Source organism: Heptranchias perlo, chromosome 30 (genome assembly GCF_035084215.1).
Source record: "Heptranchias perlo isolate sHepPer1 chromosome 30, sHepPer1.hap1, whole genome shotgun sequence".
Lineage (NCBI taxonomy): Eukaryota > Metazoa > Chordata > Chondrichthyes > Hexanchiformes > Hexanchidae > Heptranchias > Heptranchias perlo.
In genome coordinates this window covers 30,042,239-30,061,216 of record NC_090354.1, presented here as the reverse complement: position 1 = coordinate 30,061,216, position 18,978 = coordinate 30,042,239, and the positions used below count along the sequence as shown (strand labels likewise).

Below are 18,978 nucleotides of genomic sequence, written 5' to 3'. Positions count from 1 at the left end.
GGGCCGGGAATTGGAGATAGTGGAGGGGCCGGGAACTAGAGATAAGGGAGGGGCAGGGAATTGGAGATAGGGGAGGGGCAGGGAATTAGAGATAGGGGAGGGGCCGGGAATTGGAGATCGTGGAGGGGCAGGGAATTAGAGATAGGGGAGGGGCAGGGAATTAGAGATAAGGGAGGGGCAGGGAATTGGAGATAGGTTGAGAGGTAGGGAATTAGAGATAAGGGAGGGGCAGGGAATTGGAGATGAGGGAGGGGCAGGGAATTGGAGATAGGGGAGGGGCAGGGAATTGGAGATAAGGGAGGGGCAGGGAATTGGAGATAGGGGAGAGGAAGGGAATTAGAGATAAGGGAGGGGCAGGGAATTGGAGATGAGGGAGGGGCAGGGAATTGGAGATAAGGGAGGGGCAGGGAATTGGAGATAAGGGAGGGGCAGGGAAATGGAGATGAGGGAGGGGCAGGGAATTAGAGATGAGGGAGGGGCAGGGAATTGGAGATGAGGGAGGGGCAGGGAATTAGAGAGAGGGAGGGGCAGGGAATTGGAGATAAGGGAGGGACAGGGAATTGGAGATAAGGGAGGGGCAGGGAATTGGAGATAAGGGGGGGGCAGGGAATTGGAGATAAGGGAGGGGCAGGGAATTGGAGATGGTTGGCTAGGGAATTCCAATGGAACTGCATATTTAAAGTGAATGTCTAAGTGTGTGCGTATGGTCACACGGTGTCTGTCAATGGCGTGCTCCGTCTCCTCCCCCAATATTAGCTAATCTTGAGCTTCTGTCACCGTAACCAATTGCAATCCTCATTCAAATACAATTGTAACCAACCCTAACCTCTATTCAAACACTATGATAACTTGTTCTAATCTTTTTTCTGGTACCTCAATAACAAGCTGGAAATTGTATTCTATTAGTACAGTAACTTTTGCTCACCTGGAGTCCAGTCGTACTCAGGCCATCCCAGGGTCTCACCGTTCTTCTTGTTTTCTTGAAGGAGCCAATCTGTCAGAGGTTGGAAGTATTTCAGCAAAGATTCAGCAGACATATTCGGGTTCCCCGTGATCATCTTCATGGCCTCGGGCCAAGGCTTGCTGCTCCCCAGCTTCATGGCACTCCTGAGGTGAAGATAAAGGTGAAGACACTGGCTTTAGTTCTGAGTAATGGAGGTTTGGGTCTCTGGAGCAGGGAAAGCAAACCAGCAAGCTCCATCCAAAATCCTACTAGTTCTAAAAGGCAATACTGGATGTTGTAGCACACACGTTGAGAATTTGAGAATGTAGAACCTGGTATTACCATTAGATGTGATTGTTGCAGGGCTAATCGTATAATAAGTACAAAAACAGCCAAAAACACCTTCTGTCCTAGAACAACCGGAACGGGATTACACTTTGGGCAGCTGGTGGCTTCGATCATCTGTTCCAGGAATCTGGGGATTCATTTCTCACTGGAATGAGCTAAAACGAGCCAATAGCACCTACTGGTGGTGACCATGTATGGAGTCATGGTTTGTGGTGTTACTGCCCAATCTGATGCCCGGTAATTTGGCTGGGATGCTGGTGGTGATGGGAAGGGGTGGAAAAGCTGCACGGCATCAGTGCATCTATTTGAGTCCGATTTCCGATGGAGAAGCCTCCTTGTGCCAGGAAAGAGTCACAGGCCATCTAATGGGCCGTGGTGTAGATGACCTTGTGGTGGTTACCCAGCTGTACAGCAATCAAACCGTTGAAATGCATGACTGGACCAGCCACATAAATACTGTGGCTACAAGACCAGGTCAGAGGCTGGGTATTCTGCGGCAAGTGACTCACCTCCTGACTCCCCAAAGCCTTTCCACCATCTACAAGGCACAAGTCAGGAGTGTGATGGAATACTCCCCACTTGCCTGGATGAGTGCAGCTCCAACAACGCTCAAGAAGCTCAACACCACCCAGGACAAAGCAGCCCACTTGATTGGTACCCCATCCACCACCCTAAGCATTCACTCCCTTCACCACCGGCGCATCGTGGCTGCAGTGTGTACCATCCACAGGATGCACTGCAGCAACTCGCCAAGGCTTCTTTGACAGCACCTCCCAAACCCATGACCTCTACCACCTAGAAGGACAAGGGCAGCATGCACATGGGAACAACACCACCTGCACATTCCCCTCCAAGTCACACACCATCCCAACTTGGAAATATATCACCGTTCCTTCATAGTCGCTGGGTCAAAATCCTGGAACTTCCTACCTAACAGCGCTATGGGAGAACCTTCACCACACGGACTGCAGCGGTTCAAGAAGGCGGCTCACCACCACCATCTCAAGGGCAATTAGGGATGGGCAATAAATGCTGGCCTTGCCAGCGACGCCCACATCCCATGAACGAATAAAAAAAAAGACACTTAACACAGGTCTGAGTACATTCTGGCATCTGAATCAGACGGTCAAGGGTTTAAGGCCCATGAGCATGTAATCTAGCTGACACTTCAACGAGTGCTGCATTGTTGGAGGTGCCGTTCAGGTGGCTCTACCGATCCCATGACACTACTGTATTTAAATAAGAGCAGCAAATTGTCCTGGTCATCTCCTGGTCTCGGGATGTGGGCAACACCCTGAGCAGGTGATGATGGGCTTTTGCCTTGAACTGCTGCAGTCCTTGTGCTGCCATGATGGAATTCCAGGATATCTCCATTTCCTACAAATGGAGTTGTGTGGTATCACTGAGTGAGGGTGCTCATTTAGTGCTGAAGTGTAACACAGTGTGGGTGATTATATGCCAAGGATTCATGTCCACTTGCTTCACTTAAGGGCTTTACATTTGAATAGAATTCTCAATGTACACCATAAAAAGCCGTTTCACCTTGTCCAGAACTATAGAACCAGAGGTCACGACCTGCACTTGAAGGGAGGTAAATTCAAAACTAATCTGTGGAAACAATGGCCTCAATTTTTACGGGGTTGGGGGAGGGGGGTTGGGAAGGGTGTGGGAGCCCAGTAGTGGGCAGCAGGTCGGATCCTAACGGCAGGGCCTCATTTAAAGAAAACTTCCTGGACTCCTGCCCAACACCCGGCCAAATTTGCTGGTCGGTGAGCGGTAGCAGGAATTTGGATGCAGCCGGGGAGCCACGGGAACGTTCCCAGGCAATCAATGGGCTGGGGGTTTCCTTGACATCAGCCTAAAGATCGGAAGGGCTGGGGATTCCTTCTTCACGGTGTGAGATCGGGGGATGCCATCTCAGGGTTCCCTGACGATTGTGGGGATGCTGGGACTGGGGAGGCCCAGTGGTTTCTTGCAGAGCCTGGGGGGAGCACTCCTGCTCTGCCTGGCCCACAAGGAGTTCAAAGAGGGAAAGTTTTTAGACCTACCTGGGCCTCTCCTGACCGGTGGGTTCCTCCCGCCATGTTGTTGTTGCCGGGCAGCAGTCGGCGTGGTACTCCCCCCGAGTGGACCTTAACATTACTCTGCAGTGCCGGTGACATCATAGCACTGCGACATCTGAATCTTAAGTAAGCCCCCGCCTGCTGTTAGCAGGAGCCTCGTCCAGGGCCTGAATCACTGCCATAAATATTACAGCAGCCGGGAACACGGCGGGATTTTGATTTTTAGGATTTTAACCCCTTGCCCGACCCTTTCCTGCCCATTGATGGGGGGGGGGGGTTAATATCGAGGCCGTTATTTCAGTGAGCGAGTGGTCAATCTATGGCGACAGTAAGAGCAGTTAGTGTTGACTCATTCAACTGCAAATTAGCTGGATTTCTTTCAGAAAATAACATTTTGGGATACAGCGTGTGAGTAATTTGAGACATGTCATGTGGCAAGTGTAGCATGCTTGGGAGGAACAGGTGACTTTGGTTCCCAAAAACAGGTCTTCAAAGCTTTGCAGCACTGAGGTTGTCCTTGTGTCAATTGTAGACTAATTGATAGGGATTGATTGCTATGATTAGTAAACAACTCCATTATCGATGTTTCATGCGAATACCAGGATGGTAGATGGTGAACTCGATGGACCTTGGTCTTTTCTCATCTAGTAATTCCTGTATGTTCCTGGTATCTTGATCAAAAAAGTTCAAAGGCATCTTGAGGGCAGTTAATTAAGGTCCTCCCTAGATGGGAAGTCATCTTGCTTTACATAGTTCTTACCCAATGAGATTTCCTGCAGCTTTTGACTGGTAGATGTCACATTTGTACAGGGGTCCTACTTGATTGGCAATTTTACAAAGGCTCTCGTGGAACTGGAACTGGATGATGAAGCTCACAAAGTACCTGAGGAAGAGTAAGACAGACAGGTAGATCTCAGGTGTGGCGTTTAAATGAACATATTAGTGATATTCGGTACTGTCATACTTCCTGCTCCAGCCAGGACCACATCACTAGAGCATCGTGAGGCATTGTGTAATCCAATTTAATTCTGGTGAAGGTACCTGTACTACTTGCCCAGCCATGTTGGGAGACTGCTGTCAAGTTTGAGATCCACCGAGTCTCTTGGTCATCTTAAGTGTCTTGCTGCCCCTACCGACTGATTCCCTGACGCTCCCACGTTCTCTTGTCTCTCTCACTACCTGCAGCCGGCTGCTTCACCCAGACCACTCAGCGAGAGTGAAGCCCACCTTATAGCTTAGGGGCATCAGAGGAGCTTTGCTCTTCCTGGGGAGTATGGGAATGCTCCACCTCTATTAGCATCGGCAGTGACTGTCTATCCTGGGCCCAGCCCACAATTCCATTCTTGTCACGCGGTATAATCAGACCGATGTAACAAAGTGTTTCTGAATTCATATTTCAATATTCTTTGAACTAAAATAATTATCTTTTTATTCTGATCAAGTACAGAAGCCCGCCTTTTTTTATACCATCTCCAATATTTTTATAACTAATAAACGTAAACGGTCAAAGAAGTTTTAAAAACTCATAATTTTTGTAATGCCCCTATGACTTTTCTCCCTGGAGACTCCAGGACAATCCTGGAGGGTTGGCAACCCTATCAGTTAATGGTAAATTTATAATTCTCCAATCAGTTATCAGGACACACTGAAACCATCGCACGGCTTGGGACTGATCCATGTCAAACACATACCTGATGTAAGGAACACTTGAAGGAATATGGAATTTTGCACCGGGATCAAAATCTTCCTCTGAGCGGACGACAGGAGGGCACAGGCCCTGATATTTTAACCTGCAGGAGAGAGGTACATGTTAAACTGGGCAGTCTTAGAAAATTGGCCTGGTCTGGACTCCATCCTCAAACTTTCTAGCTGATAAACTTACGAAAGTTACTGTACCCAGAACCTGTGAGGTGTGAGTTGCAAATGGAAGAGTACTTTGTATGCATTGGTGCCCGAATGTGCATGCTTGAGAGATGAGGCAATTTTAAAAAATTCATTCTTGAGGTGCGGACATCGCTGGCAAGGTTGGCATTTATTGCCCATCCCTAGTTGCTCTTGAGAAGGTGGTGGTGAGCCGCCTTCTTGAACCGCTGCAGTCTGTGTGGTGAAGGTCCTCCCACAGTGCTGTTAGGTAGGAAGTTCCAGGATTTTGACCCAGCGACGATGAAGGAACAGCCATGTTACCTGAGGTTCTAGCAGTCTCTCTTTCTCTGTTACCTGAGGTCCTATCAGTCTCTCCCTCTGTTACTGAGGTTCTAGCAGTCTCTCCCTTCATTACCTGAGGTTCTAACAGTCTCTCCCCTGTTACCACAAAGGGATGTGGATCCTCAATCATTGAGTGAGATTCAAGACTGAGATTGATAGATTTTTGGACACTAAGGGAATCGAGGGATATGGGGATCGGGCGGGAAAGTGGAGTTGAAGTTGAAGATCAGCCATGATCTTATTGATTGGCGGAGCAGGCTCGAGGGGCCGTATGGCCTACTCCTGCTCCTATTTCTTATGTTCTTAGGTTCTTACCTGAGGTTCTAGCAGTCTCTCCATCTTTTCCCTGAGGTTCTAGTGCTCTTTTCTCTCTGTTACATGTGATTCTAGCAGTCTCCCACCCTCTCTCCTCTGTTACTTTATTTACCAGCAGTCCCTGTGTTGTACCTGAGATTCCACCATTCCTGGTTGTACTCAGCTTCTGGGATCCTCCCATCAAACACCTTCCATCGCCATTGATCCATTAGATAACTAAATGGGAGGAAAGCAATCTTGTCCAAGGCGATGCTCATCAGGTAGTTAATATCACTCTCTGTGTAAAAGAATTGTCCAGATGTTACATTCCATAATTATTTTTGATATTTAATCAGTTGTTCTCACTAAAAATTCCACTTCTTGACACTGAATCTGAAAGGATGAGGTCGACAGTAACTCATATTGTCAATGTCAATGGAGGAAGATCTCAAGATGATGCAGATGAAGAAGGCCATTTGGCCCATCTTAGCTCATCCATCCATAAAGACTCTACACTCCCCCCTCCATCACAGCATGCGGCTGCCTCTTATCTGATTCCAGGCTTTTTGGCTCTACTACTCTCTCTGGGGTCCATTCCATGGGCTGGTCACTCTGGCTAAAGAAGAACTTCCTGATCTCAGTCGTAAATTTGTCCTTTAATAGTTTGAGCCAGTCTCAACTTGTCCGACTATTACAAATTAAATTGAATTTTCAACATCTAAATTACTTATACTCTCTTATATGTATCTCTGAGGCCACCTTTCACACATCTTCTTTCAAGGCTGAAAGGCCCAAGTTTCTCCAGTCTTTCCTCAAAATTCAGCACCTATGATGCTAGGGATCAGCTTCGTGGCTCTTCTGTGAACTGCCTAGAATGGACATCGTACTCACGCCGGAGCACTTTACCGTGACAGCGTAATTTCCTCTGATTTGTACTCTCCTGTTCTGTCTGTGTAGCTCAGCATTCTATTGGCTTTGTTGACTGCGGGTCCAAAGTGGTTGGACATGTTGGCCTAGTAGTTGGTGCGCGCAGTGCCTGTTTTTCAGGTGAAAAACGGACGCTGAAGGGTCCAAAATGGCGAGTGTTCAGCCCGTGTTGGGAGAGCTTGCCAAGTTGGTTAGCGAACTCCGGAGGCATCCAGGACGCCTTTGTGAAGCTAATGTTTGGTGCCGTGCATACTACGACTAAAGCAGACAAACCAGCTGGTCCTTAAAGGGACCGCTGGAGGCTGCCACAAAAATTTGACCAGTTTACATTGAGTTTTTGAATCAACAACATTGATGTAAAGCAGACACAGTAGGGGTACCAATCCTGATCGTTTGGGAACCCAGCTGATTACATCCTCCATTCAAATCTTATTCTTTTAACAGGTACTTACTGCTTTCTACCCTTGATATTCTTACTTACTTGAACGTGGAGCAGGAATGCTCCTCCTGGCTCCCATTGAAATTTTAAGCCCCAGCTGCTTGCCACCCCCCCAACCCAATGCCCCCTCCTTCCCCCACCCCTGGATTTACCGCTGGCCCGGTGCTGGCGTCTCCGCCGACTGACCTTCCTCTCTTCGACGTGGGCGCATTGGCTCTTGGGGCACGACTGGCTCCCCCGACACTCTGGTCCCATCCTGATGATGCAAGTAGACCAATTTCACGCGGGCCACCTGCAAATCAGTTTCGGCACAGCAGCCATTGCCACCGTTGGGTAACTGTCCGAATTCGGCCACGAACTGATTGCTAGGCCATTGAGTCTATCAAAACCCTTATCTTTCCACTTCAAGTTCAGCTATTTCAGCACCATTCACGGAGCAGGTAATCCATTTTTCCTTTCTATGTGCAGTACTTTACACTTGTTCTAGGATTCATCTGCCATTGTTCTGCTCACCTACATATGTTGTCCAACTCATTTTGTCGTTCCTGAGCTGCCTCCTATCTCCCCTAGTTTTGTATCATCTCCAAATTTGACCAGTTCACATTGAGTTTCTGAATCCCACACCGTTAATGTAAATTGAAACAGTAGGGGTCACAACCCTGATCCTTTAGGCACCCTTCTCATTACATCCTCAATCCAAACCTTATTCCTCTAACTGCTTCCTACCCTTTCCTATCTATTCCCAGATTTTACCCTGCATTCCCACCACTGCTAAATTCCCGTCTGTCAGCTCAGCAGCGACAAGGGGCCGAATGGATTCACTCCATTGTTATATATTGGGGTTTATGGGATGAGCCCTAACGTAGCACCTCTGTATGGCAAAATCCAAACCCAGAAGGGTGGCTTAACTCGCAGTTATCCTGACCGCTCACCCAGCTCTCACTAGTGGCTCTAAGTGCCACACCTCCGAACCTTGCCTCGGTTGCTTTGCTCAACCTAGCGAGAGTAGCCAAGGAGTAATGGTCGAACACGTGGCCAATTCCAGACCTCTGAAACTAAAACTGATTCCCGCTGCTTTAACTTAAATAGAAACCTTTAGTGTGGTACTTGGCCAGATGCAATGCAATAGAGCTTTCCGTAGTTCATAGTGGGATATCACTTCCTCAAAGAAGTCAAGGCAGTTGGTCAGACAAATCTTCCCCGACTGAATTAATGTTAGCTGTTGGTCACTAGGTTATTATCACAAGTAATCCTTAGGTTTACTCCTGTGGAATGGGGAGGAGCAAGTAATAGCCTATCATATATAACAGGGATGCTGGGGAGTTTTTTTTTAGGTTTAACTGTACATTGTATCCCCTATTCCTGGTGGGTTTCCATACTGCCCTCACATCTCTGGAGGATCTTTCAGTACCTGATGGATTCCTGTACTTCTCCCATATCGGGGGAGAATTTTCTAATATCTCTGCCATGCCCCCAGATGCAAGAAAAGATTGTCCACCGACAATTGATCCTTCTCTCACCTCTAGCCTCCACCCTTTCACTCTGTCATAATCTTTCTTGTCACTCTATTTTAGCAATCTATTATCAGTGCTCCTCTGAACTTTGCTGTCTTGTTCCTCCTAAGCTCTCAGCCCCACATCCTGCACTTTCCTCTTTCTCCCTTCATCCTCACTGCCATGAAATCAAACCTTGTCTCACAGTCTCCTACTTTAACTCTCTCTTCCAGGACCTCAACACTGCAGAACTCCTTATCATGCACACTCACTCTTCCCTTCCTTGTCGAATCTACTAGCCTTTGAAACCTAAACTTGGTGTCACCCTTCCTCTACTTCTTGACTTGTCTTGCTCCCTACTCTTTTCAACCTTGGTGCACTACACCGTGGGCCTTAACTCTTCACTTGGAACTCACTGCAAGAAAGACATACTGACACTGTTCTCGTGGAGATTTCCAAAGTCAGTACAGCCCCTCCCCCTCTGTCAGTACAGCCCCTCCCCCTCTGTCAGTACAGCCCCTCCCCCTCCATGTCAGTACAGACCCTCCCCCTCCATGTCAGTACAGACCCTCCCCCTCCATGTCAGTACAGACCCTCTCCCTCCATGTCAGTACAGACCCTCCCCCTCCATGTCAGTACAGACCCTCCCCCTCCATGTCAGTACAGACCCTCTCCCTCCATGTCAGTACAGACCCTCCCCCTCCATGTCAGTACAGACCCTCCCCCTCCATGTCAGTACAGCACCCCCCCCCCTCCATGTCAGTACAGACCCTCCCCCTCCATGTCAGTACAGACCCTCCCCCTCCATGTCAGTACAGACCCTCCCCCTCCGTGTCAGTACAGCACCCCCCCCCCTCCATGTCATACAGCCCCTCCCCCTCCACATCAGTACAGTCAGTGAATGCTGTCTGAAACTGGACACCAACATTCAGGCTGCCATAGTGTCTCTCTCTGCCTAACCCTTCAGTCACTGGACCATGCGTTCAGTATAATCACATCTGCCCGTGCACACCGCAGCCCGGCGAGCAACCATTCCCCTTTGACCTCGATGGCATCCCATAAGAAGAGGCTGCAGTTACCTTTGTTGTCCTCCACCTTGCTGAGGAGTCCGATGCTGTGGAGATGTTTGGGAGTGGATACAGACAGAGCCATAACATCGCCAATGGCCTCATGGAACCCTGGGTTGGCGCCGTCTCGAAACGAGATGTGCAGGTCTTTGTACTGAAGGAAGTACTGAACGTGGCCCATTTCATGATGCACTGTTACCAGGTCATCCATGTTCACCACGGTGCACTGCTTAATCCTGACAAAAGGACCACAAGAGGATCAACAAGAATCGGTTTGAAAGAACTTTCACAGCACCTGGCTCTGGGGGCAACCTTCCTTGGAAATCACCGGGACATATCGGGAAAATTGTGGGCAGCGTTTGAGGAAGCTCATTGCCAACCATGGAATCATAGGTTCATTGGACTTGAAGTTCCTGAAGGTTACAAGTGCGGTGGAGTGGGACTTGTGCCATTGCTCGCAGGGTGTCCGCCCCATGGGAGGGAGGGCCAGGGGTTTTGGAGTGACACCTTGACAGGCAGTGGTCAGGCCAAACGTCCGAGGCTCTTGTAAACCATCCATTGGGCAGCCGCCACTTTCCGTGTGGCAATCAATAGCTCTGCCATAACCGGTGTTGTGGGCCCCACTTCCGCCAGTGAAACTTTGCATTTGGGGCAAAGGGGGAAAAACTGGCAGAGTTTCTGGTGGGCAACATTATTTCATTAGCTTCTTGTTTTGACATCAGCATGGAGGGTCTGATGGGAGAAACACCTCACCGACCCTTCGACCCCTCATCGCCTCCTCCCACCCCTCACTCCTCTTCCACCCTCATCGCCTCCTTCCACCCCTCACTCCTCTTCCACCCTCATCGCCTCCTCCCACCCCTCACTCCTCTTCCACCCTCATCGCCTCCTCCCACCCCTCACTCCTCTTCCACCCCTCATCGCCTCCTTCCACCCTCATCGCCTCCTCCCACCCCTCACTCCTCTTCCACCCCTCACCGCCTCCTCCCACCCCTCACTCCTCTTCCACCCCTCATCGCCTCCTTCCACCCTCATCGCCTCCTCCCACCCCTCACCGCCCCTTCCACCCCTCACCTCCCCTTCCACCCCTCACCGCCTCCTTCCACTCCCTCACCGCCTCCTTCCACTCCCTCACCGCCTCCTTCCACTCCCTCACCGCCTCCTTCCACTCCCTCACCGCTTCCTTCCACTCCCTCACCGCCTCCTTCCACTCCCTCACTCCTCTTCCACCCCTCACCGCCTCCTTCCACTCCCTCACCGCCTCCTTCCACTCCCTCACCGCCTCCTTCCACCCTCATCGCCTCCTCCCACCCCTCACCGCCCCTTCCACCCCTCACCTCCCCTTCCACTCCCTCACCGCCTCCTTCCACTCCCTCACCGCCTCCTTCCACTCCCTCACCGCCTCCTTCCACTCCCTCACCGCCTCCTTCCACTCCCTCACCGCCTCCTTCCACTCCCTCACCGCCTCCTTCCACTCCCTCACCACCTCCTTCCACTCCCTCACCGCCCCCTTCCCATGGAATTTCTCAATGGCTTAAAAAAGCAGGAGTGCTGACCAGTCTGAACCAGGCCCCGCCCCAAATTTCCCCCTCCCTCGCCAGGCATCTGGCTCAGAAATTCCCTCAACAGCCCAGGAATGTTACAGCATGGAAAGAGTCCATTCCGCCCATCATGCCTGTGCTGGCTCCCTTCCTCATACCCTTTTACATTTTACATTTCTTTTTCAATTATTCATCCACTTCTCTGTGAAAATGGATTCTACTCCCCCCACTGTTTCTGGTTGGGCGTTCCATGTCCTAAAATCCATCTGCTTAAAAAAAAAATTCTCCTAACCCCTCCTTTCATTCTTTTGATGATGATCTTAAGTTTGCGCCCTCTAGTTACTAACTGACCCACCAGTGGCAATAATCTCTCCCTAGTCAATTTATGAAAACACCTCATAATTTCAACTCCTCCATCAGGACTCCCTTGAACCTTCTCTATCCCAGTGAGAAGAGCTGCAGAGTCTCCTCATAACTAAGGTCATTCACAACATTTACCCCTTGCTATCTGGTCAGCCGTGACTCGGAGGGCAGCACTCTTGCCTCTCGAGTCAAGAGGGTTGTGGGTTCAGAGTCCCTCTTCAGAGGCTTGAGCACAACATATCAGCTGACACTCCAGTGCAACACTGAGGGAGTGCTGCACTGTCAGGAGGTGCTGTCTTTCGGATGAGATGTTAAACTGAGGTTCCATCTGCCCTCTCAGGTGGATGTAAAAGATTCCATGGCACTATTTCAAAGATGAGCAGGGGAGTTCTCCCTGGTGCCCTGGCCAATATTCATCCCTCAACCAACATCTCTAGAACAGATTATCTGGTCATTATCACATCGCTGTTTGTGGGACCTTACTGTGCGCAAATTGGCTGCTGCGTTTCCTACATTACAACAGTGACTACACTTCAAAATGTGCTTCATTGGCTGTAAATCCAAGATTCTGCTCAGTAGTGCCCCTTTGCTGCTGCTCTCTCTCTACTCCTTTTCCTTCTCTTGCACTAACCTAAAGTCTTTCCTGTTGAAGAAGTCCCAGGCAGAGGCATGGCATACGACCTCACGGCCCTCTGGCTTTACAAGCATCGACTTATCCCAGAATTCCTTTGGCATCGGGATGAGGCCAAGCGATGTGAAGAACTTGTCCGATTCATTGAACATTTGTATGGGAGTCCAGCCCTGTTCAAGACAGAACAGCTTGATAAATGTAATGGAATCAGTTCTGATCAAACAGGAGAAACTATATTGCTGGAAAGAAACGTACTCATATCCTGCTTTCCCCTCTGCCTGCTTTTTGTCACTTTTGCACCCAACTCTATGACATACAAGGTTCCTGAATGTGGAGTCCAGCAGGATGACCTATTTACAGGCCCTTAGTTAACAGTCCATTAACTGACTAGTAGAGGTAGGTATAGGTGAGAGGCTACATTGAGATTTCACTGTGTGGGGGTTAGATTGGGATCTCACTGAGGAGGTTAGATTGGGATCTCATTGTGTGGGGATTAGATTGGGATCTCACTGAGGGGGTTAGATTGGGATCTCACTGTGTGGGGATTAGATTGGGATCTCACTGAGGGGGTTAGATTGGGATCTCACTGAGGGGATTAGATTGGGATCTCACTGAGGGGATTAGATTGGGATCTCACTGTGTGGGGGGGGGGTTAGATTGGGATCTCACTGAGGAGGTTAGATTGGGATCTCACTGAGGGGATTAGATTGGGATCTCATTGTGTGGGGATTAGATTGGGATCTCACTGAGGGGGTTAGATTGGGATCTCACTGAGGGGGTTAGATTGGGATCTCATTGTGTGGGGATTAGATTGGGATCTCACTGTGGGGATTAGATTGGGATCTCACTGTGGGGATTAGATTGGGATCTCACTGTGTGGGGGTTAGATTGGGATCTCACTGAGGAGGTTAGATTGGGATCTCACTGAGGGGATTAGATTGGGATCTCATTGTGTGGGGATTAGATTGGGATCTCACTGAGGGGGTTAGATTGGGATCTCACTGAGGGGGTTAGATTGGGATCTCACTGTGTGGGGATTAGATTGGGATCTCATTGTGGGGGTTAGATTGGGATCTCATTGTGTGGGGATTAGATTGGGATCTCACTGTGTGGGGATTAGATTGGGATCTCACTGTGTGGGGGTTAGATTGGGATCTCATTGTGTGGGGGTTAGATTGGGATCTCACTGTGTGGGGGTTAGATTGGGATCTCATTGTGGGGGTTAGATTGGGATCTCATTGTGTGGGGGTTAGATTGGGATCTCATTGTGTGGGGATTAGATTGGGATCTCACTGTGGGGGTTAGATTGGGATCTCACTGTGTGGGGGTTAGATTGGGATCTCACTGTGTGGGGATTAGATTGGGATCTCATTGTGGGGGTTAGATTGGGATCTCACTGTGTGGGGGTTAGATTGGGATCTCACTGTGTGGGGGTTAGATTGGGATCTCACTGTGTGGGGGTTAGATTGGGATCTCATTGTGGGGATTAGATTGGGATCTCATTGTGTGGGGATTAGATTGGGATCTCACTGTGTGGGGGTTAGATTGGGATCTCACTGTGTGGGGATTAGATTGGGATCTCACTGTGGGGGTTAGATTGGGATCTCACTGTGTGGGGATTAGATTGGGATCTCACTGTGTGGGGGGGGTTAGATTGGGATCTCACTGTGTGGGGGGGGGGGGTTAGATTGGGATCTCACTGTGTGGGGGGGTTAGATTGGGATCTCATTGTGGGGGTTAGATTGGGATCTCACTGTGTGGGGATTAGATTGGGATCTCATTGTGGGGGTTAGATTGGGATCTCATTGTGTGGGGATTAGATTGGGATCTCATTGTGTGGGGATTAGATTGGGATCTCATTGTGTGGGGATTAGATTGGGATCTCATTGTGTGGGGATTAGATCGGGATCTCATTGTGTGGGGATTAGATCGGGATCTCATTGTGTGGGGATTAGATTGGGATCTCATTGTGTGGGGATTAGATTGGGATCTCATTGTGTGGGGATTAGATTGGGATCTCACTGTGGGGGGGTTAGATTGGGATCTCACTGTGTGGGGATTAGATTGGGATCTCATTGTGGGGGTTAGATTGGGATCTCATTGTGTGGGGATTAGATTGGGATCTCATTGTGTGGGGATTAGATTGGGATCTCACTGTGGGGGGGTTAGATTGGGATCTCACTGTGTGGGGATTAGATTGGGATCTCATTGTGGGGGTTAGATTGGGATCTCATTGTGTGGGGATTAGATTGGGATCTCACTGTGGGGGGGTTAGATTGGGATCTCATTGTGTGGGGATTAGATTGGGATCTCACTGTGTGGGGATTAGATTGGGATCTCACTGTGTGGGGATTAGATTGGGATCTCATTGTGGGGGTTAGATTGGGATCTCATTGTGTGGGGATTAGATTGGGATCTCATTGTGTGGGGATTAGATTGGGATCTCACTGTGTGGGGGGGTTAGATTGGGATCTCACTGTGTGGGGGTTAGATTGGGATCTCACTGTGTGGGGGTTAGATTGGGATCTCATTGTGGGGGTTAGATTGGGATCTCACTGTGTGGGGGGGTTAGATTGGGATCTCATTGTGGGGGTTAGATTGGGATCTCATTGTGTGGGGATTAGATTGGGATCTCACTGTGGGGGTTAGATTGGGATCTCATTGTGTGGGGATTAGATTGGGATCTCATTGTGGGGGTTAGATTGGGATCTCACTGTGGGGGTTGGATTGGGATAATATTATGTGGATTAGATTGGTATCTTGCTGTGGGGGTTAGATTGGGATCTCTCTGTGGGGATTAGATTGGGATTTCACTGTGTGGATTAGATTGGGATCTCTCTGGGGGGGGTTTAGATTGGAATCTCTCTGTGCGAGGGTTAAATTGGGATCTCTCTATGCGGGGGTTTAGATTGGAATCTCTCTGTGATGGGTTTAGATTGGGATCTCTCTGGGGGGGGGTTTAGATTGGGATCTCTCTGGGGGGGGGTTTAGATTGGGATCTCTCTGGGGGGGGTTTAGATTGGGATCTCTCTATGCGGGGGTTTAGATTGGGATCTCTCGGGGGGGGTTTAGATTGGGATCTCACTGTGGGGGGTTTAGATTGGGATCTCACTGTGTGGATTAGATTGGGATCTCTCTGGGGGGGGGTTTAGATTGGAATCTCTCGGTGGGGGGTTTAGATTGGAATCTCTCTGTGGGGGGTTTAGATTGGGATCTCTCTGTGGGGGGGTTTAGATTGGAATCTCTCGGTGGGGGGTTTAGATTGGGATCTCTCTGTGGGGGGTTTAGATTGGGATCTCTCGGTGGGGGGGTTTAGATTGGGATCTCACTGTGGGGGGTTTAGATTGGAATCTCTCTGTGGGGGGTTTAGATTGGAATCTCTCTGTGGGGGGGTTTAGATTGGGATCTCACTGTGGGGGGTTTAGATTGGAATCTCTCTGTGGGGAGTTTAGATTGGGATCTCTCTGTGGGGGGTTTAGATTGGAATCTCTGTGTGGGTTCAGATTGGGATTTCTCGGTGATAACGTTCTCCTGACCCCCCTGCTCCTGAGCAAGATTGACTAGCTTCTGTTGAAGAGGAGAAAAACTGGGGGGAATATTGAAGATTTCCTCAAATGACTAACCTGGGCAACCATTTGAGGTGTGGCATCAACATGGCTTGCATTGGGGTATGGCATCAGCAGTTTATAGACATTGTTCCATGACTGGGCCCACATATTACCTGCCAAAGCAAAAAGGTAATGTTAACCATTTGTATCCTGGTGAAAACGCCAATTACCCATTAGGCAGCAGGACTGGGGAATATAGTTAGATGACCAGATGCAGAAGACACGAATGCTAACCACTGTTGGTCGAATTATCTACTTAGACATCTGGTGCAAACTCGTCTTCATGATGCCATTGACTCAGAATGTGTACAGTTACAGCCATGGAAGCAACCACACTAACATTCAACTGTGGCTCAGTTGGTAGCTCTCTCCCTTACTGAGTCAGGAGGTTGTGGGTTCAAGCCTACTCCAGAGAGTTAAGCACAAAATTTAGGCTGGACATTCCAGTGCAGTACTGACGGAGGTGCCTTCTTTCAGGTGGGACATTAAACTGAAGCCCTGTCTGCCCTCTCAGGTGGACATAAAAAATCCCATGGCACTATTTGAAGAACAGGGGAGTTCTCCCTGGTGTCCTGGCCAATAATTATCCCTCAACCAATATCACCAAAACAGATTATCTGATCATTATCACATTGCTGTTTGTGGGATCTTGCTGTGCGCAAATTGGCTGCTGCGTTTCCTACATTACAACAGTGACTACACTTCAAAAGTGCTTCATTGGCTGTAAAGAGATTTGGGATGTCCTGAGGTTGTGAAAGTTGCTATATAAATGCAGTTTTTCAAGCCTTCCTTCATACTATATTATTTCAGTTGGTTTTTCATATACCCTTTCTATGGCTTCCTACAACTGAACAATAAACTCCATGGCGTAATCAATGTTTTGTACAAATTCAAACATCACTTTCTTGTTTTATATTCAATGACGCTACATATGAAAACCTAGAATTCCATTTTCCCTTTTATAATGGGGTTTTCTACCTCACTCTCACCTTTAAACATCTTTCTGTTCCTCCGCTCTCAAAAATTTTCCAATTTAGGGTATACATCCTTTCACTGCTCTTTTTCTCAAAATGTACTACCTTTCTTGACCCTCATGCTAGTTGACATAAATGGTCCCCCACCCCCCATTAGGTACGGTCTCCCTTCCTTTCAAGGTGGTGCAGTGGATTGGGCGTGATTCTTTCACCTTTGTCAAATCCAGCCAACCCGCTGGACGAGTCCTACATGAAATTCTTTTTGCCAAGTCCTGAAAGGACTTGGACCCACAGTATCGAGACCTCCGTCCTCAAAAAAGCCCACCCTCAATCTCTCTGTCCTCGCTAGCTACCATCCCATCTCCAATCTCCCTTTCTTCTCCAAGGTCCTTGAACATGTTGTCCCAGCTCTGTGCCCATCTCTCCTGCAACGCCTTGTTTGAATCCCTCCAACCAGGCTCCCACCCCTCCCACAGAACTGAAATCACGCTAATGAAAAGTCGTGGTCTGACTGACTCTTTCTTTGATTGATAGGGTTGGGTTGGAGGGTGGATTAGGACACTGGCTGGAAGCAGAGTTTGGACACTGTGCAGGAGCAATGAACCCCTGTTTCCCCCAGCCCACATCAAACACCCCTAGAGGCACCTCTGGAGTTTCAAGGAGATTAAGCTCATGATGTATACATCCATCTTACCCAAGAGATGGGCTGGGATTGGACCCCTCAGGTTGATGTACTTGCTTCCGTATTTCTTGTGCAATGCTCTCCTGACGTAGGCGTGGAGGTTCAGGTATAGGGGCTTTAGCTGGTTGTAAATATTCTCCAAATCTGCTTCAAACGTTTTGGAATCATAAAGGGACCTCCAGAAAGCTCCTGTATCAGCGTGTCCTGGAAACAGAAAGGGAAATAAAATAGAGACAACGTCATTCCCCGGTAGAGCAGGCTATAAATTATTCTTGATAATCTGCGATTTGGGACTCACATTTGGAGGGCAATACACGGGTACATTGAAATATACAAGGACTGGATGGTGCAGTGGATTGGGCGTGATTCTTTCACCTTTGTCAAATCCGGCCAACCCGCTGGACGAGTCCTACATGAAATTCTTTTTGCCAAGTCCTGAACGGACGTGGACCCACAGTGTAAAATTGGCACCGGCTGTCAATCTCACTCAGAGAGGTCACAGGGTGACTGGTGTGGGAAAATGAAAAAATATAAAATGAATAGGGGTGGTCCTCTGAGATACACTGTTGGGGCAGAGCAGAGATTTACTCTATCTAACCCGCGCTGTACTGTCCTGGGAGTGTTTGATGGGACATTGGAGAGGGAGCTTTACTCTGTATCTAACCCGTGCTGTACCTGCCCTGGGAGTGTTTGATGGGACAGTGTAGAGAGAGCTTTACTCTGTATCTAACCCGTGCTGTACCTGCCCTGGGAGTGTTTGATGGGACAGTGTAGAGGGAGCTTTACTCGGTATCTAACCTGCGTTGTACCTACCCTGGGAGTATTTGATGGGACAGTGTAGAGGGAGCTTTACTCGATATCTAACCTGCGCTGTACCTACCCTGGGAGTATTTGATGGGATAATGAATACCCAAGACTAATATTACTTAAGTTGAAGAAAAAAGGGATTGTATGGCCTTTTTCCAGTCTGTATAAGGTGTGAGCGTCGTTAACCATAGCTAAACATAGAGACAATGGGTAGAAAGTACAGTCAAATGGACAAACCGCCATCCCTTCTACTAGTAGTCACTGCAGTGTGTTCCTGAAAGTCAATTTTAACACGGGCTTCTTGTGTAACAAAGCCCCAGGCCTCTCCCATCCTGGTAGCCCTCACCGTTCAGTCTTGCCGCCTTGTTACTCAGCTCCACGTATTTCTTAAAGTTGGTCCTCATTTTCTTTCCCGAGGCATCTCTCCATCCTTTCCAGGCAAACAGCAGCTCGGTGTAGTCGTTTGAGGTCGCCATGATCTCCGTCAGATCTGTGGATGATTGACAGATCAGACAGTGAGCTGCCTGAAGCAGCAGGCACCTGGGTGGCAGTAATTAGTAGCATCCTGCAGGGCACTGGCATCAGTCTGCACT

The 18,978-nt window shown here is 48.9% G+C and overlaps 1 protein-coding gene across 1 annotated transcript in view; it reads right to left on the bottom strand.

The window, feature by feature from the left end:
- Positions 1 to 18,978, bottom strand: part of LOC137300025 (angiotensin-converting enzyme-like) — a 225,296-nt gene that overhangs the window by 4,274 nt on the left and 202,044 nt on the right. The window contains exons 16-24 of the mRNA XM_067969117.1: positions 18,732 to 18,875; positions 17,591 to 17,782; positions 15,938 to 16,035; positions 12,315 to 12,484; positions 9,792 to 10,015; positions 6,007 to 6,151; positions 5,046 to 5,144; positions 4,115 to 4,237; positions 926 to 1,107 (exon numbers count right to left, since the gene is read on the bottom strand). Coding sequence (XP_067825218.1) covers positions 926 to 1,107; positions 4,115 to 4,237; positions 5,046 to 5,144; positions 6,007 to 6,151; positions 9,792 to 10,015; positions 12,315 to 12,484; positions 15,938 to 16,035; positions 17,591 to 17,782; positions 18,732 to 18,875 — 1,377 coding nt within the window. The remainder of the gene's footprint in view (positions 1 to 925; positions 1,108 to 4,114; positions 4,238 to 5,045; positions 5,145 to 6,006; positions 6,152 to 9,791; positions 10,016 to 12,314; positions 12,485 to 15,937; positions 16,036 to 17,590; positions 17,783 to 18,731; positions 18,876 to 18,978) is intronic.